Source organism: Oncorhynchus clarkii, unplaced genomic scaffold (genome assembly GCF_045791955.1).
Source record: "Oncorhynchus clarkii lewisi isolate Uvic-CL-2024 unplaced genomic scaffold, UVic_Ocla_1.0 unplaced_contig_7205_pilon_pilon, whole genome shotgun sequence".
NCBI lineage: Eukaryota > Metazoa > Chordata > Actinopteri > Salmoniformes > Salmonidae > Oncorhynchus > Oncorhynchus clarkii.
Window position 1 is genome coordinate 2,390 of NW_027259479.1, and position 23,822 is coordinate 26,211.

The following is a 23,822-nucleotide window of genomic DNA, read 5'->3' on the forward strand; positions in this document are numbered from 1 at the left end:
CCCCACACACACACACCCACCCTTACACACACACACTTCATACACAACCTGACCCCCACACACACACACCCACCCTTACACACACACACACTTCATACACAACCTCACCCCCACACACACACACCCACCCTTACACACACACACTTCATACACAACCTCACCCCCACACACACACACACACCCTTACACACAAACACACTTCATACACAACCTCACCCCCACACACCCACCCATACACACACACATTTATACACAACCTCACCCCACACACACACACCCACCCGCACACACACACACACACACTTCAACCTCACCCCCACACACACCCACCCACCCTTACACACAAACACACTTCATACACAACCTCACCCACCCGTACACACACACACACTTCAACCTCACCCCCACACACCCCCCCCCCCCCACACACACCGACTCACCAGGCCTGCTCCACCTCCGGATAGGGCCAGATGTGGCGACACATGCGTGCGATGGTGATGTTGTCCTTTAGGGGAACGTGCTTCAGGTGGCTGAACACGGGGTAGGGGGTCATGATCATGAAGGACAGGAGCCAGGTGGCAGCGATCACCCGGTAGGCATGGGAACGGGTCTGCCACGCCCGCGATTTCAGCGGGTTGCAGATGGCGCTGTAGCGCTCGATCGCTATGGCAACCAGGCTGAAGGTGGAGATGCTCACGGATACACCTGTTGGAAAGTAAAGAAATGAGAAACGACACATAAACTACACTTTTAAAAGTTTCAAATATGTACAGTGCCTTGCGAAAGTATTCGGCCCCCTTGAACTTTGCGACCTTTTGCCACATTTCAGGCTTCAAACATAAAGATATAAAACTGTATTTTTTTGTGAAGAATCAACAACAAGTGGGACACAATCATGAAGTGGAACGACATTTATTGGATATTTCAAACTTTTTTAAAACATCAAAAACTGAAAAATTGGGCGTGCAAAATTATTCAGCCCCTTTACTTTCAGTGCAACAAACTCTCTCCAGAAATTCAGTGAGGATCTCTGAATGATCCAATGTTGACCTAAATGACTAATGATGATAAATACAATCCACCTGTGTGTAATCAATATAAATGCACCTGCACTGTGATAGTCTCAGAGGTCCGTTAAAAGTGCAGAGAGCATCATGAAGAACAAGGAACACACCAGGCAGGTCCGAGATACTGTTGTGAAGAAGTTTAAAGCCGGATTTGGATACAATAAGATTTCCCAAGCTTTAAACATCCCAAGGAGCACTGTGCAAGAGATTAATATTGAAATGGAAGGAGTATCAGACCACTGCAAATCTACCAAGACCTGGCCGTCCCTCTAAACTTTCAGCTCATACAAGGAGAAGACTGATCAGAGATGCAGCCAAGAGGCCCATGATCACTCTGGATGAACTGCAGAGATCTACAGCTGAGGTGGGAGACTCTGTCCATAGGACAACAATCAGTCGTATATTGCACAAATCTGGCCTTTATGGAAGAGTGGCAAGAAGAAAGCCATTTCTTAAAGATATCCATAAAAAGTGTTGTTTAAAGTTTGCCACAAGCCACCTGGGAGACACACCAAACATGTGGAAGAAGGTGCTCTGGTCAGATGAAACCAAAATTGAACTTTTTGGCAACAATGCAAAACGTTATGTTTGGCGTAAAAGCAACACAGCTCATCACCCTGAACACACCATCCCCACTGTCAAACATGGTGGTGGCAGCATCATGGTTTGGGCCTGCTTTTCTTCAGCAGGGACAGGGAAGATGGTTAAAATTGATGGGAAGATGGATGGAGCCAAATACAGGACCATTCTGGAAGAAAACCTGATGGAGTCTGCAAAAGACCTGAGACTGGGACGGAGATTTGTCTTCCAACAAGACAATGATCCAAAACATAAAGCAAAATCTACAATGGAATGGTTCAAAAATAAACATATCCCGGTGTTAGAATGGCCAAGTCAAAGTCCAGACCTGAATCCAATCGATAATCTGTGGAAAGAACTGAAAACTGCTGTTCACAAATGCTCTCCATCCAACCTCACTGAGCTCGAGCTGTTTTGCAAGGAGGAATGGGAAAAAAATTCAGTCTCTCGATGTGCAAAACTGATAGAGACATACCCCAAGCGCCTTACAGCTGTAATCGCAGCAAAAGGTGGCGCTACAAAGTATTAACTTAAGGGGGCTGAATAATTTTGCACGCCCAATTTTTCAGTTTTTGATTTGTTAAAAAAGTTTGAAATATCCAATAAATGTCGTTCCCCTTCATGATTGTGTCCCACTTGTTGTTGATTCTTCACAAAAAAATACAGTTTTATATCTTTATGTTTGAAGCCTGAAATGTGGCAAAAGGTCGCAAAGTTCAAGGGGGCCGAATACTTTCGCAAGGCACTGTACAACTTTTTCTGTTAGGTAAAGTTACGTAAGAGTTCTGCTAAGTTTACGTCTTGAAAGGTTCCAACTTTTGTAAAATATCAGATGACATGTGACCCTAACTGAAGGTTATGAATCATAGATCAGTATGTACTGAGCACTTCTGAGTGAAGACGTGTTTTTAGGATGTGTTAGAGAAACATGAGTGGGAGATGTTGGCTAAATAGAGATCCTGAACCTCCTGATGTGATAGCCCTGATCCCCCAGACTGGAGAAGGGAAAGAATTCTATGCTCTCCTCCTAATCCATATCCTCCTACTAGCTGGAACATGACATTAGACTGTGTGTGTGTGTGTGTGTGTGTGTGTGTGTGTGTGTGTGTGTGTGTGTGTGTGTGTGTGTGTGTGTGTGTGTGTGTGTGTGTGTGTGTGCGTGTGCGGGAGCCTGGGAGCCTGGGAGCCTGCATGCTTGTGTGTGTTCATCCATGTGCGATATTCTATGTATGTCTGTGTGCAGGTCTGTGAGGTGTCCTGTGCTGCGTTATTCTGTGGGGACCATCGGGAGCAGCTGGAGAGCACGGCCAGCAGATTCCCAGATCCTGCCCTTTCCCCTCTTGCTCTCTCAATGCATCCTAATGATGATTCTCTGTCTCAGTTCCTTCCATGCCACTAGGTGCCAAGTTTTCCTTTACACTGCCCTACTCTATACATCCTACATGATACCTAGTCAGTCTCCCTCTCTCTCTCCTCTTCTCTCCCCCCCGCCCTCCTCCTGTCTCACCCATGAGGTAGGCCACTATCTTGCACATGGCGGCTCCAAAGATGAAGTCCTCCAGGAGGTTGGGGATGAGGGTGAAGGGCATGCAGAAGATGGCCATCATCAGGTCGCTGACTGCCAGGGACAGCAGGAAGGAGTTGGTGACCGTCCTCATGCGCTTGTTGACTGCCAGGACCACGATAATGAGCAGGTTGCCCAACACACTGAGGAGGAAGATGACCGAATAGAGCAGGATACGCAGAGAGTCCACCTCTAGAGGTAGGAGGAGAGAGACAGAGAATAGAGGGATGGAGTTAACAGAGAGTCCACCTCTGGAGGTAGGAGGAGAGAGACAGAGAATAGAGGGATGGAGTTAACAGAGAGTCCACCTCTGGAGGTAGGAGGAGAGAGACAGAGAATAGAGGGATGGAGTTAACAGAGAGTCCACCTCTGGAGGTAGGAGGAGAGAGACAGAGAATAGAGGGATGGAGTTAACAGAGAGTCCACCTCTGGAGGTAGGAGGAGAGAGACAGAGAATAGAGGGATGGAGTTAACAGAGAGGGGGATGACAAACAGAGGTGGAGATCACATAACATACTACATTTAGAGCCTGATGGAAGCAATAAGATCCCACCAGTCACAATCCAACACAGTACGTATGTTGAGTTCCTTAACTAGGATTGATGGTTATCATGTCATGACCCCAACAGTGTTATTTATAGAAGCCCCAGCCAGGCAGAGGAAGTCTGAGCATGTAATTATTGAGGGCAGGAGGCTTGTTAAGAGGCCCTAGTCCAGTTTAACAGATTAATCAGCACTGTTGGCAATGAGGCCCTTTATCTACTTCCCCAGAGTCAGATGAAGTTGTGGATACCATTTGTACAACAACAACAAAAAATTGCCCTTTCAGAGGAAGTTGCTAACTAGCGCTAGGGCAATTGCTAACTAGCATTCATGCAATGACTGGAAGATTACAGGTATCTGCTAGCATACTAGCATACTAGCAGATACCTATAGACTTTCAGTCATTGCACTAATGCTAGTTAGCAATGGCTCACAAAACTACCCCTAACATCCTTCATACTGGACACAGAGACATACATATGGTGTCCACGAGTTCATCTGACTCCGGGGAAGTAGTTAAAGGGCCTGAAGTATATGTTTAACATACAGCTCAATACCATCACCCTCTTCCACCATGTCTCTATTGATCTCTACCTCTACAGCCTGCTACCAACTGGGCTCTAGGCGTACCAAAGAGAGGGTGGTGGGAAGGGGTGTGTATGTGTCTGTATGTACAGTGCCTTGCGAAAGTATTCGGCCCCCTTGAACTTTGCGACCTTTTGCCACATTTCAGGCTTCAAACATAAAGATATAAAACTGTATTTTTTGTGAAGAATCAACAACAAGTGGGACACAATCATGAAGTGGAATGACATTTATTGGATATTTCAAACTTTTTTAACAAATCAAAAACTGAAAAATTGGGCGTGCAAAATTATTCAGCCCCCTTAAGTTAATACTTTGTAGCGCCACCTTTTGCTGCGATTACAGCTGTAAGTCGCTTGGGGTATGTCTCTATCAGTTTTGCACATCGAGAGACTGAATTTTTTCCCATTCCTCCTTGCAAAACAGCTCGAGCTCAGTGAGGTTGGATGGAGAGCATTTGTGAACAGCAGTTTTCAGTTCTTTCCACAGATTCTCGATTGGATTCAGGTCTGGACTTTGACTTGGCCATTCTAACACCTGGATATGTTTTTTTTTTAACCATTCCATTGTAGATTTTGCTTTATGTTTTGGATCATTGTCTTGTTGGAAGACAAATCTCCGTCCCAGTCTCAGGTCTTTTGCAGACTCCATCAGGTTTTCTTCCAGAATGGTCCTGTATTTGGCTCCATCCATCTTCCCATCAATTTTAACCATCTTCCCTGTCCCTGCTGAAGAAAAGCAGGCCCAAACCATGATGCTGCCACCACCATGTTTGACAGTGGGGATGGTGTGTTCAGGGTGATGAGCTGTGTTGCTTTTACGCCAAACATAATGTTTTGCATTGTTGCCAAAAAGTTCAATTTTGGTTTCATCTGACCAGAGCACCTTCTTCCACATGTTTGGTGTGTCTCCCAGGTGGCTTGTGGCAAACTTTAAACAACACTTTTTATGGATATCTTTAAGAAATGGCTTTCTTCTTGCCACTCTTCCATAAAGGCCAGATTTGTGCAATATACGACTGATTGTTGTCCTATGGACAGAGTCTCCCACCTCAGCTGTAGATCTCTGCAGTTCATCCAGAGTGATCATGGGCCTCTTGGCTGCATCTCTGATCAGTCTTCTCCTTGTATGAGCTGAAAGTTTAGAGGGACGGCCAGGTCTTGGTAGATTTGCAGTGGTCAGAGATACATATTTCCCTCAGATTACACAGATCCACAAAGAACTCCCATATCTACTGGGGGAAATTCCACAGTGTGCCATCACAGAAGCAAGATTTGTGACCTGTTGCCACAAGAAAAGGTCAACCAGTGAAGAACAAACACCATTGTAAATACAACCCATATTTATGCTTATTTATTTTCCCTTGTGTTCTTTAACCATTTGTACATTGGAGGTTAGGAAGGTTAGGAGGTTAGGAAGTGCAGCTCAGTTTCCACCTCATTTTGTGGGCAGTGAGCACATAGCCTGTCTTCTCTTGAGAGCCATGTCTGCCTACGGCGGCCTTTCTCAATAGCAAGGCTGTGCTCACTGAGTCTGTACATAAGCTTTCCTTAATTTTGGGTCAGTCATTTTGGGTCAGTTAATTTTGGGTCAGCCTTGTCTCTCAGATCGTTCACAGCTTTGTGGAAGTTATCTGTGGCGCTGATGTTTAGGCCGAGTTATGTATAGTTTTTTGTGTGCTTTAGGGCAACAGTGTCTAGATGGAATTTGTATTTGTGGTGCTGGTGACTGGACCTTTTTTGGAACACCATTATTTTGGTCTTACTGAGATTTACTGTCAGGGCCCAGGTCTGACAGAATCTGTGCATAAGATCTAGGTGCTGCTGTAGGCCCTCCTTGGTTGGTGACAGAAGCACCAGATCATCAGCAAACAGTAGACATATGACTTTGGATTCTAGTAGGGTGAGGCCGGGTGCTGCAGACTTTTCTAGTGCCCGCGCCAATTCGTTGATATATATGTTGAAGAGGGTGGGGCTTAAGCTGCATCCCTGTCTCACCCCACGACCTCACTAACTCTCTTTCTTTCTGTCTCTCTTCCTCTCTCTCAATTCAATTATATATATATATATATATATATATATATATATATATATATATATATATATATATATATATATATATATAGAGAGAGAGAGAGAGAGAGAGAGGAAGAGAGAGAGAGTTAGACAGAGACAGAGAGACACAGAGGAAGTGAGAGAGAGAGTTAGAGAGAGACAGAGAGACACAGAGGAAGTGAGAGAGAGAGTTAGAGAGAGACAGAGAGACACAGAGGAAGAGAGTTAGAGAGAGACAGAGAGGAAGAGAGAGAGAGAGAGTTACAGAGAGACAGAGAGAAAGAAAGAGTGAGAAAAAGACAGAGAGGAAGGAAGGAAGGTTTATAAAAAGAGAGATAATTCCAGTCTCTGTTGACTACCTTAAAGGTTCTATTGGGATACATGTTCTGGTCTGGAAACCAAATGGAGGATTCTCAAAGCAATCCGTGAGACACTAATCACTTACAGACCATGGCCTAATACACCACCATTTATTATGAGGATGACATTTCTTGCTGTGTCTATAGGTGAATAAAAAGGAATTGAACATAGTAAGGTGATGATTGAATAGGGGAAGAAGGAATGTTCATTGGAGAGAAGTGATATAAACAGCTAAGACCTGATAGTGCATAGTAAAACACTATAGTGGCTTCATTTCAAATGTCACTTAAAGTATGCTATCATGTACAGTATTTCACTGAGCCTAACACAATGTGGGCCAAAGCAAGAATATGAGTGAGTGATTAAATCAGACGTGAGGGGGCAACGGTTTGAAATGAAACCTAGCTCAGGTTTAGGACAGAGAGAAAGAGAGAAAGAGAGAAACAGAGATAGACAGTGTTAGAACACTGTGCATAGCCATGATAGAACATTTGAAATCAAATCTAATTGTATTTGTCACACGCGCCGAATACAACAGGTACCTTACCGTGAAATTCTTACTTACGAGCCCTTAACCAACAGTGCAGGAAGAGAGAGAGAGAGAGCAAGAGAGAGCGGAGGAAGAGAGAGAAGGAAGAGGAGAGAGATAGAGAGAAGGAAGAGAAGAGAAAGAAGGAAGAGGAGAGGGATAGAGAGAAGGAAGAGAAGAGAAAGAAGGAAGAGAGAGAGAGAGAGAGCAAGAGAGAGAGGAGGAAGAGAGAGAAGGAAGAGGAGAGAGATAGAGAGAAGGAAGAGAAGGAAGAGAAGAGAGAGAAGGAAGAGAAGGAAGAGAAGAGAGAGAAGGAAGAGAAGAGAGAGACAGAGAGAATGAAGAGAAGGAAGAGGAGAGAGAAGGAAGAGAAGAGAGAGAGAGAGATGTTTGGTTGGTCACGTTTTCGAAGAGGCAGCGATAACCATAGGGGATTTTGGCCTGCAGCGGGTCATATCCTGTTAAAGTCCTGTCTCTCTTCATGTCACTCAAACTTCAGCCCACCAGCCCAACCATCCACCACTGACACAGACTGTCTGAGTTCCGACAGTCTACTCTACCCCTCACTCTGTTTACCTGTCATACATACAGTCTACTCTACCCCTCACTGTGTTTCCTTGTCATACCTACAGTCTACTCTACCTCTCACTCTGTTCCCCTGTCATACATACAGTCTACTCTACCTCTCACTCTGTTTCCCTGTCATACCTACAGTCTACTCTACCTCTCACTCTGTTTACCTGTCATACCAACAGTCTACTCTACCTCTCACTCTGTTCCCCTGTCATACACACAGTCTACTCTACCCCTCACTCTGTTTCCTTGTCATATTACTCTAAACCTCACTCTGTTCCTCTTGAATACCTAGAGTCTACTTTACCTCTCACTCTGTCCCCCTGTCATACATACAGTCTACTCTACCTCTCACTCTGTTTCCTTGTCATATTACTCTACCTCTCACTCTGTTCCTCTTTCATACCTACAGTCTACTCTACCTCTCACTCTGTTCCCCTGTCATACATACAGTCTACTCTACCTCTCACTCTGTTCCCCTGTCGTACCTACAGTCTACTCTACCTCTCACTCTGTCCCCCTGTCCTACATACAGTCTACTCTACCCATCACTCTGTTTCCCTGTCATACACACAGTCTACTCTACCTCTCACTCTGTTTCCCTGTCCAACATACAGTCTACTCTACCTCTCACCCTGTACCCCTGTCATACCTACAGTCTACTCTACCTCTCACTATGTTCCCCTGTCATACCTACAGTCTACTCTCCCTCTCACTCTGTTCCCCTGTCATACCTACAGTCTAATCTACCTCTCACTCTGTTCCCCTGTCATACATACAGTCTACTCTACCCCTCACTCTGTTTCCCTGTCATACCCACAGTCTACTCTACCCCTCACTCTGTTTCCCTGTCATACCTACAGTCTACTCTACCCCTCACTCTGTTTCCCTGTCATACCTACAGTCTACTCTACCCCTCACTCTGTTTCCCTGTCATACCTACAGTCTACTCTACCCCTCACTCTGTTCCCCTGTCATACCTACAGTCTACTCTACCCCTCACTCTGTTTATCTGTCATACCTACAGTCTACTCTACCTCTCACTCTGTTCCCCTGTCATACATACAGTCTACTCTACCCCTCACTCTGTTTCCCTGTCATACCTACAGTCTACTCTACCTCTCACTCTGTTCACCTGTCCTACATACAGTCTACTCTACCCCTCACTATGTTTACCTGTCATACATACAGTCTACTCTACCCCTCACTCTGTTCCCCTATCATACTACTCTACCCCTCACTCTGTTCCCCTATCATACTACTCTACCCCTCACTCTGTTTCCCTGTCATACCTAAAGTCTACTCTACCTCTCACTCTGTTTCCCTGTCATACCTACAGTCTACTCTACCCCTCACTCTGTTTCCCTGTCATACCTACAGTCTACTCTACCCCTCACTCTGTTCCCCTGTCATACCTACAGTCTACTCTACCTCTCACTCTGTTCCCCTGTCATACATTCAGTCTACTCTACCCCTCACTCTGTTTACCTGTCATACATACAGTCTACTCTACCCCTCACTCTGTTCCCCTATCATACTACTCTACCCCTCACTCTGTTTCCCTGTCATACATACAGTCTACTCTACCTCTCACTCTGTTCCCCTGTCATACATACAGTCTACTCTACCCCTCACTCTGTTTCCCTGTCATACCTACAGTCTACTCTACCTCTCACTCTGTTTCCCTGTCATACCTACAGTCTACTCTACCCCTCACTCTGTTTCCCTGTCATACCTACAGTCTACTCTACCCCTCACTCTGTTTCCCTGTCATACCTACAGTCTACTCTACCCCTCACTCTGTTCCCCTGTCATACCTACAGTCTACTCTACCCCTCACTCTGTTTATCTGTCATACCTACAGTCTACTCTACCTCTCACTCTGTTCCCCTGTCATACATACAGTCTACTCTACCCCTCACTCTGTTTCCCTGTCATACCTACAGTCTACTCTACCTCTCACTCTGTTCACCTGTCCTACATACAGTCTACTCTACCCCTCACTATGTTTACCTGTCATACATACAGTCTACTCTACCCCTCACTCTGTTCCCCTATCATACTACTCTACCCCTCACTCTGTTCCCCTATCATACTACTCTACCCCTCACTCTGTTTCCCTGTCATACCTACAGTCTACTCTACCTCTCACTCTGTTTCCCTGTCATACCTACAGTCTACTCTACCCCTCACTCTGTTTCCCTGTCATACCTACAGTCTACTCTACCCCTCACTCTGTTCCCCTGTCATACCTACAGTCTACTCTACCTCTCACTCTGTTCCCCTGTCATACATTCAGTCTACTCTACCCCTCACTCTGTTTACCTGTCATACATACAGTCTACTCTACCCCTCACTCTGTTCCCCTATCATACTACTCTACCCCTCACTCTGTTTCCCTGTCATACATACAGTCTACTCTACCTCTCACTCTGTTTCCCTGTCATACATACAGTCTACTCTACCTGTCACTCTGTTCCCCTATCATACTACTCTACCCCTCACTCTGTTCACCTGTCATACACACAGTCTACTTTACCCCTCACTCTGTTCCCGTCATACACACAGTCTACTCTACCTCTCACTCTGTTCCCCTGTCATACACACAGTCTACTCTACCTCTCACTCTGTTTCCCTGTCCTACATACAGTCTACTCTACCCATCACTCAGTTTCCCTGTCATACACACAGTCTACTCTACCTCTCACTCTGTTTCCCTGTCCTACATACAGTCTACTCTACCTCTCACCATGTACCCCTGTCATACCTACAGTCTACTCTACCTCTCACTATGTTCCCCTGTCATACCTACAGTCTACTCTCCCTCTCACTCTGTTCCCCTGTCATACCTACAGTCTACTCTACCTCTCACTCTGTTCCCCTGTCATACCTACAGTCTACTCTACCCCTCACTCTGTTTCCCTGTCATACCTACAGTCTACTCTACCCCTCACTCTGTTTCCCTGTCATACCTACAGTCTACTCTACCCCTCACTCTGTTTCCCTGTCATACCTACAGTCTACTCTACCCCTCACTCTGTTTCCCTGTCATACCTACAGTCTACTCTACCCCTCACTCTGTTCCCCTGTCATACCTACAGTCTACTCTACCCCTCACTCTGTTTACCTGTCATACCTACAGTCTACTCTACCTCTCACTCTGTTCCCCTGTCATACATACAGTCTACTCTACCCCTCACTCTGTTTCCCTGTCATACCTACAGTCTACTCTACCTCTCACTCTGTTCACCTGTCCTACATACAGTCTACTCTACCCCTCACTATGTTTACCTGTCATACATACAGTCTACTCTACCCCTCACTCTGTTCCCCTATCATACTACTCTACCCCTCACTCTGTTTACCTGTCCTACATACAGTCTACTCTACCCCTCACTATGTTTACCTGTCATACATACAGTCTACTCTACCCCTCACTCTGTTCCCCTATCATACTACTCTACCCCTCACTCTGTTCCCCTATCATACTACTCTACCCCTCACTCTGTTTCCCTGTCATACCTACAGTCTACTCTACCTCTCACTCTGTTTACCTGTCATACCTACAGTCTACTCTACCCCTCACTCTGTTTCCCTGTCATACCTACAGTCTACTCTACCCCTCACTCTGTTCCCCTGTCATACCTACAGTCTACTCTACCTCTCACTCTGTTCCCCTGTCATACATACAGTCTACTCTACCCCTCACTATGTCCCTGTCATACATTCAGTCTACTCTACCCCTCACTCTGTTTACCTGTCATACATACAGTCTACTCTACCCCTCACTCTGTTCCCCTATCATACTACTCTACCCCTCACTCTGTTTCCCTGTCATACATACAGTCTACTCTACCTCTCACTCTGTTTCCCTGTCATACATACAGTCTACTCTACCTCTCACTCTGTTCCCCTATCATACTACTCTACCCCTCACTCTGTTCCCCTGTCATACACACAGTCTACTTTACCCCTCACTCTGTTCCCGTCATACACACAGTCTACTCTACCTCTCACTCTGTTCCCCTGTCATACATACAGTCTACTCTACCTCTCACTCTGTTTCCTTGTCATATTACTCTACCTCTCACTCTGTTCCCCTGTCATACCTAGAGTCTACTTTACCTCTCACTCTGTCCCCCTGTCATACATACAGTCTACTCTACCTCTCACTCTGTTTCCTTGTCATACTACTCTACCTCTCACTCTGTTCCTCTTTCATACCTAGTCTACTTTATCTCTCACTCTGTTTCCCTGTCATACATACAGTCTACTCTACCTCTCACTCTGTTCCCCTGTCATACCTACAGTCTACTCTACCTCTCACTCTGTCCCCCTGTCATACCTACAGTCTACTCTACCTCTCACTCTGTTTCCTTGTCATACCTACAGTCTACTTCACCTCTCACTCTGTTTCCCTGTCCTACATACAGTCTACTCTACCTCTCACTCTGTTTACCTGTCCTACATACAGTTTCCTCTACCTCTCACTCTGTTTCCCTGTCCTACCTACAGTCTACTCTACCCCTCACTCTGTTCCCCTATCATACTACTCTACCCCTCACTCTGTTTACCTGTCCTACATACAGTCTACTCTACCTCTCACTCTGTTCCCCTGTCATACCTACAGTCTACTCTACCCCTCACTCTGTTTCCCTGTCCTACCTACAGTCTACTCTACCTCTCACTCTGTTCCCCTGTCATGCCTACAGTCTACTCTACCTCTCACTATGTTCCCCTGTCATACATAAAGTCTACTCTACCCCTCACTCTGTTTCCCTGTCATACCTACAGTCTACTCTACCCCTCACTCTATTTCCCTATCATACTACTCTACCCCTCACTCTGTTTCCCTGTCATACCTACAGTCTACTCTACCCCTCACTCTGTTTCCCTGTCATACCTACAGTCTACTCTACCTCTCACTCTGTTCCCCTGTCATACCTACAGTCTACTCCACCTCTCACTCTGTTTCCCTGTAACACATACTCTACTCTACCCCTCACTCTGTTTCATTGTCATACATACAGTCTACTCTACCTCTCACTCTGTTTCCCTGTCCTACATACAGTCTACTCTACCTCTCACTCTGTTTACCTGTCCTACATACAGTTTCCTCTACCTCTCACTCTGTTTCCCTGTCCTACCTACAGTCTACTCTACCCCTCACTCTGTTCCCCTATCATACTACTCTACCCCTCACTCTGTTTACCTGTCCTACATACAGTCTACTCTACCTCTCACTCTGTTCCCCTGTCATACCTACAGTCTACTCTACCCCTCACTCTGTTTCCCTGTCCTACCTACAGTCTACTCTACCTCTCACTCTGTTCCCCTGTCATGCCTACAGTCTACTCTACCTCTCACTATGTTCCCCTGTCATACATAAAGTCTACTCTACCCCTCACTCTGTTTCCCTGTCATACCTACAGTCTACTCTACCCCTCACTCTATTTCCCTATCATACTACTCTACCCCTCACTCTGTTTCCCTGTCATACCTACAGTCTACTCTACCCCTCACTCTGTTTCCCTGTCACACCTACAGTCTACTCTACCCCTCACTCTGTTTCCCTGTCATACCTACAGTCTACTCTACCTCTCTCTCTGTTCCCCTGTCATACATACAGTCTACTCTACCCCTCACACTGTTTCCCTGTCATACCTACAGTCTACTCTACCCCTCACTCTGTTTCCCTGTCATACCTACAGTCTACTCTACCCCTCACTCTGTTTCCCTGTCATACCTACAGTCTACTCTACCTCTCACTCTGTTTCCCTGTCATACCTACAGTCTACTCTACCTCTCACTCTGTTTCCCTGTCATACATACTCTACTCTACCTCTCACTCTGTTTCCTTGTCACAATACTCTACCCCTCACTCTGTTTCCCTGTCATACATAGTCTACTCTACCCCTCACTCTGTTTCCCTGTCATACCTACAGTCTACTCTACCCCTCACTCTGTTTCCCTGTCATACCTACAGTCTACTCTACCCCTCACTCTGTTTCCCTGTCATACCTACAGTCTACTCTACCCCTCACTCTGTTCCCCTGTCATACCTACAGTCTACTCTACCCCTCACTCTGTTTCCCTGTCATACCTACAGTCTACTCTACCCCTCACTCTGTTTCCCTGTCATACCTACAGTCTACTCTACCTCTCACTCTGTTCCCCTGTCATACCTACAGTCTACTCCACCTCTCACTCTGTTTCCCTGTAACACATACTCTACTCTACCCCTCACTCTGTTTCATTGTCATACATACAGTCTACTCTACCTCTCACTCTGTTTCCCTGTCCTGCATACAGTCTACTCTACCCCTCACTCTGTTTCCCTGTCATACCTACAGTCTACTCTACCTCTCACTCTGTTCCCCTGTCATACCTACAGTCTACTCTACCCCTCACTCTGTTTCCCTGTCATACCTACAGTCTACTCTACCCCTCACTCTGTTTCCCTGTCATACCTACAGTCTACTCTACCTCTCACTCTGTTCCCCTGTCATACCTACAGTCTACTCCACCTCTCACTCTGTTTCCCTGTAACACATACTCTACTCTACCCCTCACTCTGTTTCCCTGTCCTGCATACAGTCTACTCTACCCCTCACTCTGTTTCCCTGTCATACCTACAGTCTACTCTACCCCTCACTCTGTTTCCTTGTCATACATACAGTCTACTCTACCCCTCACTCTATTTCCCTGTCATACCTACAGTCTACTCTACCCCTCACTCTGTTCCCCTGTAATACCAACAATCTACTCTACCCCTCACTCTGTTTACCTTTCATACATACAGTCTACTCTACCCCTCACTCTGTTTACCTGTCATACATACAGTCTACTCTACCCCTCACTCTGTTTACCTGTCATACATACAGTCTACTCTACCCCTCACTCTGTTTCCCTGTCATACCTACAGTCTACTCTACCTCTCACTCTGTTTCCCTGTCATACCTACAGTCTACTCTACCTCTCACTCTGTTTCCCTGTCATACCTACAGTCTACTCTACCTCTCACTCTGTTTCCCTGTCATACCTACAGTCTACTCTACCTCTCACTCTGTTTACCTGTCATACCTACAGTCTACTCTACCTCTCACTCTGTTTCCTTGTCATAATACTCTACCCCTCACTCTGTTTACCTGTCATACCTACAGTCTACTCTACCCCTCACTCTGTTTCCCTGTCATACCTACAGTCTACTCTACCCCTCACTCTGTTTACCTGTCATACCTACAGTCTACTCTACCCCTCACTCTGTTTCCATGTCATAACTACAGTCTACTCTACCCCTCACTCTGTTTACCTGTCATACCTACAGTCTACTCTACCCCTCACTCTGTTTACCTGTCATACCTACAGTCTACTCTACCTCTCACTCTGTTCCTCTGTCATACCTACAGTCTACTCTACCCCTCACTCTGTTCCCCTGTCATACCAACAATCTACTCTACCTCTCACTCTGTTTCCCTGTCACACCTACAGTCTACTCTACCCCTCACTCTGTTTACCTGTCATACCTACAGTCTACTCTACCCCTCACTCTGTTTACCTGTCATACCTACAGTCTACTCTACCCCTCACTCTGTTTCCCTGTAACACATACAGTCTACCTCTCTGTATGCTATTATAGTGCAGGTCTTTCCTCTCCATTTGTATTACTGTATTACTTTCTCTCTTTGTCTTCTCTCTCTGTCTTTCTCTCTTTGTCTTTCTCTCTCTGTCTTTCTCTCTTTGTCTTCTCTCTCTGTCTTTCTCTCTTTGTCTTCTCTCTCTGTCTTTCTCTCTTTGTCTTTCTCTCTCTGTCTTTCTCTTTTTGTCTTTCTCTCTCTGTCTTTTTCTCTCTGCCTGTCTCTCTCTCTGTATTTCTCTCTTTGCCTGTCTCTCTCTGCCTGTCTCTCTCTGCCTGTCTCTCTCTGCCTGTCTCTCTCTGCCTGTCTCTCTCTGTCACTTTCTCTCTCTGCCTGTCTCTCTCTGTCTTATTCTCTCTGTCTTTCTCTCTCTGCCTGTCTCTCTCTGTCTTTCTCTCTCTGCATGTCTCTCTCTGTCTTTCTCCCTCTGTCTTTCTCACTCTGCCTGTCTCTCTCTGTCTTATTCTCTCTGTCTTTCTCTCTCTGCCTGTCTCTCTCTGTCTTTCTCTCTCTGCATGTCTCTCTCTGACTTTCTCTCTTTGTCTTTCTCTCTCTGTCTTTCTCTCTTTGTCTTTCTCTCTCTGTCTTTCTCTCTCTGCCTGTCTCTCTCTCTGTATTTCTCTCTCTGCCTGTCTCTCTCTGCCTGTCTCTCTCTGCCTGTCTCTCTCTGCCTGTCTCTCTCTGCCTGTCTCTCTGCCTGTCTCTCTCTTTCTCTTTCTCTCTCTGCCTGTCTCTCTCTGTCTCTTTCTCAATCTGCTTTTCTCTCTCTGACTCTTTCTCAATCTGCCTTTCTCTCTCTGTCTTTCTCAATCTGCCTGTCTTTCTCTGTTCCTCTATCTCTCAGACGGCCACCTGCTTATCATCCAACTGTGGATCATTCTCTCTCTGCTGGTTCACTCAATCTGAGCTTCATCGATCAGTTAACCTGAAGGCAGTTTTGAGAGCAGTGCCCTGTAAAAGGCTTATACCGGATACTGAAAACCCAGCAGGAACAAAGAGGAACTTCAGGAGGATTTGGTCTCTCTCCCCGTGTTTCATCAGAACAGCTGTGTGCCACTGATATCACACTTTGAGCTTTAAAAGAAAGCCTTCCTCTGTCGACAGCGAAAGTAACTTCATTGAGCTTATGTTGTGCTGTCTGAAGTTGGAATCCATCAACAGTACTTTGCTAGTTATTATATCATTCAGCAGGTGATGGCTGCAGGCTCTGATTTATCACACAGGTCTTACTTGTATCAACGAACACATTGCCTAAAAGATGACATCACGCTGTGATATGCAATAACAAAAATGTGCTCTCTCTCTCTCTCTCTGTTCCTCTCTCACTCTCTCTAATTAAATATGTTACACAGGAAGCCAATTACTTTCCCTGTGTGCTCGGTGGCTTTGCAGGGAACAGCCACAACTCCCTGAGCACGTTTACTTTTGTCGTCCTGCTGGCTGTTTGAACTAGGAGAGGAGAGGAGCAAATTCTCTCCTTAATTACCCCTGGGATACAACCTGCTAGTCCCTATCAATATGGACCATCACACACACATTCCCCCTTCTCAGAGAGCGAGAAAGGGAAGAGAGAAAGGGAGGGAAGAGAGAGAGGTAGCGGAGACAGAGAGAGAGTCCAGTTTGTTGAATGTCCAGTTTGTTGAATGTTTCCTCAAGTTTCTCTCCCCAATACACAGTCGCCTAGCAACCTCGGCCTCATGCACCAACATTTCCAAATGAAAACAACACACAGATATCTTACTGGTTAGATTTTTCCCATTTTAAGGCACAGCACAAATCTCTCCTTAGCTTACACAGTCAGCGGGGAGCGGAGAGAATGGGAAACTGCATAAACGGAGGTAGTAGTTGTGATTGTTTAGAGGTGAGGCAAGCCACACTAAATCCATGTGCATACGTGTTCACAGGGAAGTAAACATGACACCCACGAGTCTGCCTTGTTAAAATCACACAAATCAACACCATCGTGTAGACATAGTCGTTTTGGGGGGTTAACTAACTGCCTTGCTCAAGGGCAGAAGAATAGATTGTTTGCCTCGTCAGCTCCGGGATTCGAACTGGCAACCTTCCAATTACTGGCCCAATGCGCTAAACACCGGGACACCGGCCACCCTATCACCCTCCAAACACTGAAATGGCACCCTACTCCCTACACAGTGCACTACTTTTGACCAGGGCCCATAGAGCTTTATATAGGGAACAGGGTGCCATTTGGAACCTAGGAGGATTCTACTTGTGACCGATAACCTGTATTTGGCTATGTCTCTAGCCTGTCTTTGGCACTGTCTCTAGCCTGTCTTTGGCACTGTCTCTAGCCTGTCTTTGGCACTGTCTCTAGCCTGTCTTTGGCACTGTCTCTAGCCTGCCTTTGGCACTGTCTCTAGCCTGTCTTTGGCACTCTCTAGCCTGTCTTTGGCACTGTCTCTAGTCTGTCTTTGGCACTGTCTCTAGCCTGTCTTTGGCAATGTCTCTAGCCTGTCTTTGGCACTGTCTCTAGCCTGCTTTGGCACTGTCTCTAGCCTGTCTTTGGCACTGTCCTTAGCCTGTCTTTGGCACTGTCTCTAGCCTGTCTTTGGCACTGTCTCTAGCCTGTCTTTGGCACTGTCTCTAGCCTGTCTTTGGTACCGTCTCTAGCTTGTCTTTGTCACTATCTCTAGTCTGTCTTTGGTACCATCTCTAGCTTGTCTTTGTCACTATCTCTAGCCTGTCTTTGTCACTGCTTGTCACATCCACCTTATTACCACATATACTGCACAATGGGCTATAAGAATAAACATGACTCTTTAGCAATATAAGTGCACTGGGGCAGCAGACACTTTTTACTGGGATACATTTTATTAGTTTAATAAAAATGTACCACAGTGATCATCTATCATCCAGCCTACTTTACAATGTCATAAGCATGATACGACAGGTGACAACTGTCAAGCACTTCCATAAGAGATAATATCACTTTATGACCTGCTATAAGACTGCCACATTGTATGTTGTGATGTACTACAGCTAGTGAGAAGGGTTTCCAGACGACCTGAGTTGCTGTATTATAGCCGTGTTAGATGACTTGTCAGGAGTTACTTCTTTTGATATGATAGCTCATGCTGTTGCAGCACCTAGTCATGCATGATGGGAGGAGTTACCTTAGCACAAACCAGGCTCAACTGCATTTCAACTCCAATGATTCACAAAATGTATTGAAATTTCATTCATTTATTTCATAATCTGATTTGAAAATAAAGGATAATTTGCAGTCAAATTAATTTTCAATTTCTCACCTGAATTGACTGAATTGAAATGGAATCCATCCCAGCCCTGCAAAAAAGAGTTTAAATCAAGTATGACTGTCTGCTTCACAATGACAAGAGGGCTTGAAGCATGTGGGAGTCATCTGAGTCTGTTAGAGCTGAACCTCTAGTCCTCTGGTCAAGGAGGCTTGGCTTGCTATGAAATCACTCAACCCTCTATGTGATTCTACCAGCATACAGCACTGTCTGTTTGTCTGCCTGCCTACTTCAGTCTACTGCTCTATAAATACCAGAACACACAGGGACAAAGAGAAAGTGAGAGAAACAGAGAAATTAGAGTGGTTGAGTGAGAAAGTGAGCAAGTGTTAGGGTGACTGAGTGACTAAAGATGATGGCAGCAGCTGCGGTCTTGGATATTCCCCATCAGTGTGTGCGTGTGTCGGATAATGTGTGTGATTCTGAGGGGCATGCTAAATATAGTGTGTATTACATACAGGGCAGTGAAGGGCCTCCTCAGGCTTAAGACTCTCCCGTCTCCGTACACAGCCTCAGTTTGTACCAACTGCTGTTGTTGACAGAGTGCTGGTCAAACACATACACCACACAAAACACACATCACAACACACACACACCACACTACAAACACACACACACACTTCCTGAAGGGCCGCCCCCAGGTGGTAAGGGTAGGTAACAACACATCCGCCACCCTGATCCTCAACACAGGGGCCCCTCAGGGGTGCGTGCTCAGTCCCCTCCTGTACTCCCTGTTCACTCGTGATTGCACGGCCAGGCACGACTCCAACACCATCACAACAGTGGTAGGCCTGATCACCGACAATGACAAGACAGCCTATAGAGACCTGGCCATGTGGTGCCAGGACAACAACCTCTCCCTCAACGTGATCAAGACAAAGGAGATGATTGTGGACTACAGGAAAAATAGGACCGAGCATGCCCACATTCTCATCGACGAGGCTGCAGTGGAGCAGGTTGAGAGCTTCAAGTTCCTTGGTGTCCACATCACCAACAAACTAACATGGTTCAAGCTAGAGGTCGACCAAATATGATTTTTCAACACCAATACTGATTATTGGAGGACCAAAAAAAGCCGATACCAAATAATATATGTATTTATTTATTTATAATAATGACAATTTTAACTTAATTTAATACAATAACATCTATTTAGTCTAAAATAAAAAATGAAACATGTTCAATTTGGTTTAAATATTGCAAAAACACAGTGTTGGAGAAGAAAGTAAAAGTGCAATATGTGCCATGTAAAAAAGCTAACGTTTAAGGTCCTTGCTCAGAACATGAGAACATATGAAAGCTGATTGTTCAATATTCCCAGTTAAGAAGTTTTAGGTTGTAGTTATTATAGGAATTATGACGTGTCTACTATTTCTCTCTATACCATTTGTATTTATGGTGTTTATGTTTTTATGTTTATGGTTAGCTACATTTGTGCAAAGATTGTGGGTTTTTTGGCAATGTGTTTTTGTTAAAACATTACCCGTTTGGCGAAGTTGAAGTAGGCTGTGATTCGATGATAAATTAACAGGCACCACATTGATTATATGCAACGCAGGACAAGCTACTTAACCTAGTAATATCATCAACCATGTGTAGTTAATCACTAGTTATGTGAAGATTGATTGTTTTTTATGAGATAAGTTTAATGCTAGGTAGCAACATACCTTGGCTCCTTGCAGCCACAAGGTCCATTTGACGCTGCATTTGCTTAACAGGTGGTCAGCCTGCCACACAGTTTCCTCATGGATTGCAATGTACTCTGCCATAATCGTTGTCCAAAAAGCCCGATTACCGATTGTTATGAAAACTTGAAATCGGCCCTAATTAATCAGTCATGCCGATTAATCGGTCGACCTCTAGTCCAAGCACACCAAGACAGCCGTGAAGAGGGCACGACAAAACCTTTTCCCCCTCACGAGACTGAGAAGATTTGGCATGGGTCTTGAGATCCTCAAAAGGTTCTACAGCTGCACCATCGAGAGCATCCTGACTGGTTGCATCACTGCCTGGTATGGTAACTGCTTGGCCTCTGACCGCATGGCAATACAGAGGGTAGTGCGTACGGCCCAGTACATCACTGGGAATAAGCTGCCTGCCATCCAGGACCTCTACACCAGGTGGTGTCAGAGGAAGGCCCTAAATATTGTCAAAGACTCCAGCCACCCTAGTCATAGACTGTTTTCCCTGCTACCACACGGCAAGTGGTACCGGAGTGCCAAGTCTATGTCCAAGAGGCTTCTAAACAGTTTTTATCCCCAAGCAATAACACAAAACACAAACCGGCTGCGCGCGTGCGCCATCGTGCGCTATCGTGCATAAATGTATTTTGGCCCCCCACACCAAACGCGATCACGGCACGCAGGTTAAAATATCAAAACAAACTCTGAACCAATTACATTAATTTGGGGACAGGTCGAAAAGCATTAAACATGTATGGCAATTTAGCTAGTTAGCTTGCACTTGCTAGCTAACATTAATTTGTCCTATTTAGCTAGCTTGCTGTTGCTAGCTAATTTGTCCTGGGATATAAACATTGAGTTGTTAGTTTACCTGAAATGCACAAGGTCCTCTACTCCGACAATTAATCCACACATAAAACGGCCAACCGAATCGTTTCTCGTCATCTCTCCTCCTTCCAGGCTTTTTCATCTTTTAACTTATATGGTGATCGCATCTAAACTTTCATAGTATTACCACGACATCCGGCAACAAAGTTCTTCTTTCAATCACCCACGTGGGTATAACCAATGAGGAGATGGCACGTGGGTACCTGCTTCTATAAACCAATGAGGAGATTACTTTCAGCAAGATCTGCGTCAGAATTAGGAATGACTTCTATTTTAGCCCTTGGCGTCGCAGACGCTCGTTGGCGCGCGCGAGCAGGGTGCAATAATTGAATAACATGGATTTCTAATTGTATTTTGTGACGCTCGCGCACGCGACATGTCCGGTCTGGTCAGCATGTAAGACTCCCGAACATCCTGAACATCTTGCTACCAAGACTATTTGCCCCCCTTTTATGACGCTGCTATTCTCTGTTATTATGATCTATGCATAGTCACTTTAATAACTCCTACATGAACATATTACCTCAACTAACCGATGGCTCCGACATTTTTTAAACTGCATTGTTGGTTAGGGGCTCGTAAGGTAAGCATTTCACTGTAAGGTAACCTGTTGTATTCAGCTCGTGACTAATACAATTTGATTTGATGGGCCAGTTGCATAAAGGCTGGTATCCATGCTGAGTAGATATAGCCTCAAATCAATTAACGATCTGATTCCCAATAATTATTTCTAACCAACATTCCCTCTCCCTTAATCTATTCTGGTTGGTGCGGTGTACAATTCACTTCCACTCCTGTTTGACAAGAAACCATCATGTCCTGATAATACTTGGTTTGTAAGGATAATGGTTTTGTATCACAACCTTATTCGCATGTCAAAATCATTTCTCTGATTACCAACCCGTTTCTCATAGTTATTCAGAGTTAATTTCCATTACGGTACATCAGCATGTCAATATCATTCAATGTTAGAGGGATGGATGGAGGAGCTGGAAGGGAATGCTCTCTTTGGTAAATTCTCTAGCTATCAAATGTCCCGCCACAGTGGAATATTTGATCTGAGAGACGGTCACACACACACACACACACACACACACACACACACTGCCCTTGCTCTAGACAACGGATCAAAATGAGCGTGGGAAAAAGCCACCTTGTTCGAAGTGGACAGATACAGCTAGAACATTGAGTTTTCCAAATTGATAAAGTGCAATGCTGACCTTGTGGAGCAGCCACAAAGCTTCAGTCTCCTGACTACACTGGATATTGGCTTCATTTAGGCTAAATATTGCAGTAGTAATGTCTGTCAACAATTTCTTTAAGGATGGGTGGTAGTCATGGTTTTAAAGGGGGATAGGGGTGTATTTCCAGGAGTGACGATTTCCTTTCTGAATGAGTGTAATGTTCTCCAGCATTGGGATTCGTTGTGACTAGATTGGATACATGAGTGCTTAATGCGCTGTTGTGTTTTTCTGCTGCTAAATTAATTAGCTACATCACTGCACACACACTCATACACACACACACACACACACACACACACACAGAGAGAGAGAGAGAGAGAGAGAGACAGAGACACACTGTATGAAAACACACTAGACTAGAGCTATTGTAATTATTTTGTGGAGAAGTCTTGGCATCTGCACTCGGGTTGACCTACAATTCTTATAAAGATAGGGGACATTGTAGCAATCATTATGTTCCAGCCCTTTTAAATGTTATTAATTGCAACCAATTCATTATTCTATTATATATAATTTGATTTATGAAATACATTTATGGAATAGCATCATGGAAACATTTGCATTTGTACTTCGCATCGCATGTAATAGTGATTCACTTTTTTGTAAAATTGTTTTGTTTTGTCTCAGGCTCGGGTTAACTACGATATTTGGAATTGGCCTATTGATAAACGAAATATCAAGGAATCTGTAGTTTGAGCGCCTATTGCTGGTGAACTGGATTTTGTGTCAGATTGACGAAAATGAAAAGGTTTTTCAAATCAAACTGTAGGCCTATTGGTCGCGTAAACAGTGTAGCAGATGTTATAGGAGGTGCAGCGAAATGCTTGTGTTACCAGCTCCCAACAATGCAGTAAACATGTCATACAAGTACACAAATAATAATAAACAACTAGAAACAAGAAAATCACGAATGTCAGGACGAATCCAGTTAACAAACCAAAACACTGCTTTTGTGTATCGTTTTTTCCGTATTTGGTCACTTAATTTAGGTTTATGAATAAACATAAATATAGGTGGCCCGGCTCCTCACCTTTCTGTTTGACATGCTGCGGTTTGAGCACCACGGACTCGTTTCCACAGGTGGTGATGTTTGTGAGTCCCAGACTGACGTTCATTGTTCTGTTTGACGCAGCGCCTTGCGCTCCCACACACTCCAAGAACGTAGAGGTCTCGTTCAGTGTTCGTAAATCCATTTTGAGAGTTAAAGAAAAATGTCAGAAGTGCACATTATATTCGTGCTAT

The 23,822-nt window shown here is 45.0% G+C and overlaps 1 protein-coding gene across 1 annotated transcript; it reads right to left on the reverse strand.

Moving 5' to 3' along the window:
- Positions 1-436: 436 nt before the first annotated feature.
- LOC139400232 (cholecystokinin receptor-like) lies at positions 437-23,822 on the reverse strand. The gene is made up of 3 exons (XM_071145218.1): positions 23,611-23,822; positions 3,154-3,402; positions 437-705 (listed from the first exon to the last, which is right to left on the reverse strand). Exons 1-3 carry the CDS (start codon positions 23,771-23,773, stop codon positions 437-439), a joined length of 681 nt encoding a protein of 226 aa, XP_071001319.1. The 5' UTR covers positions 23,774-23,822.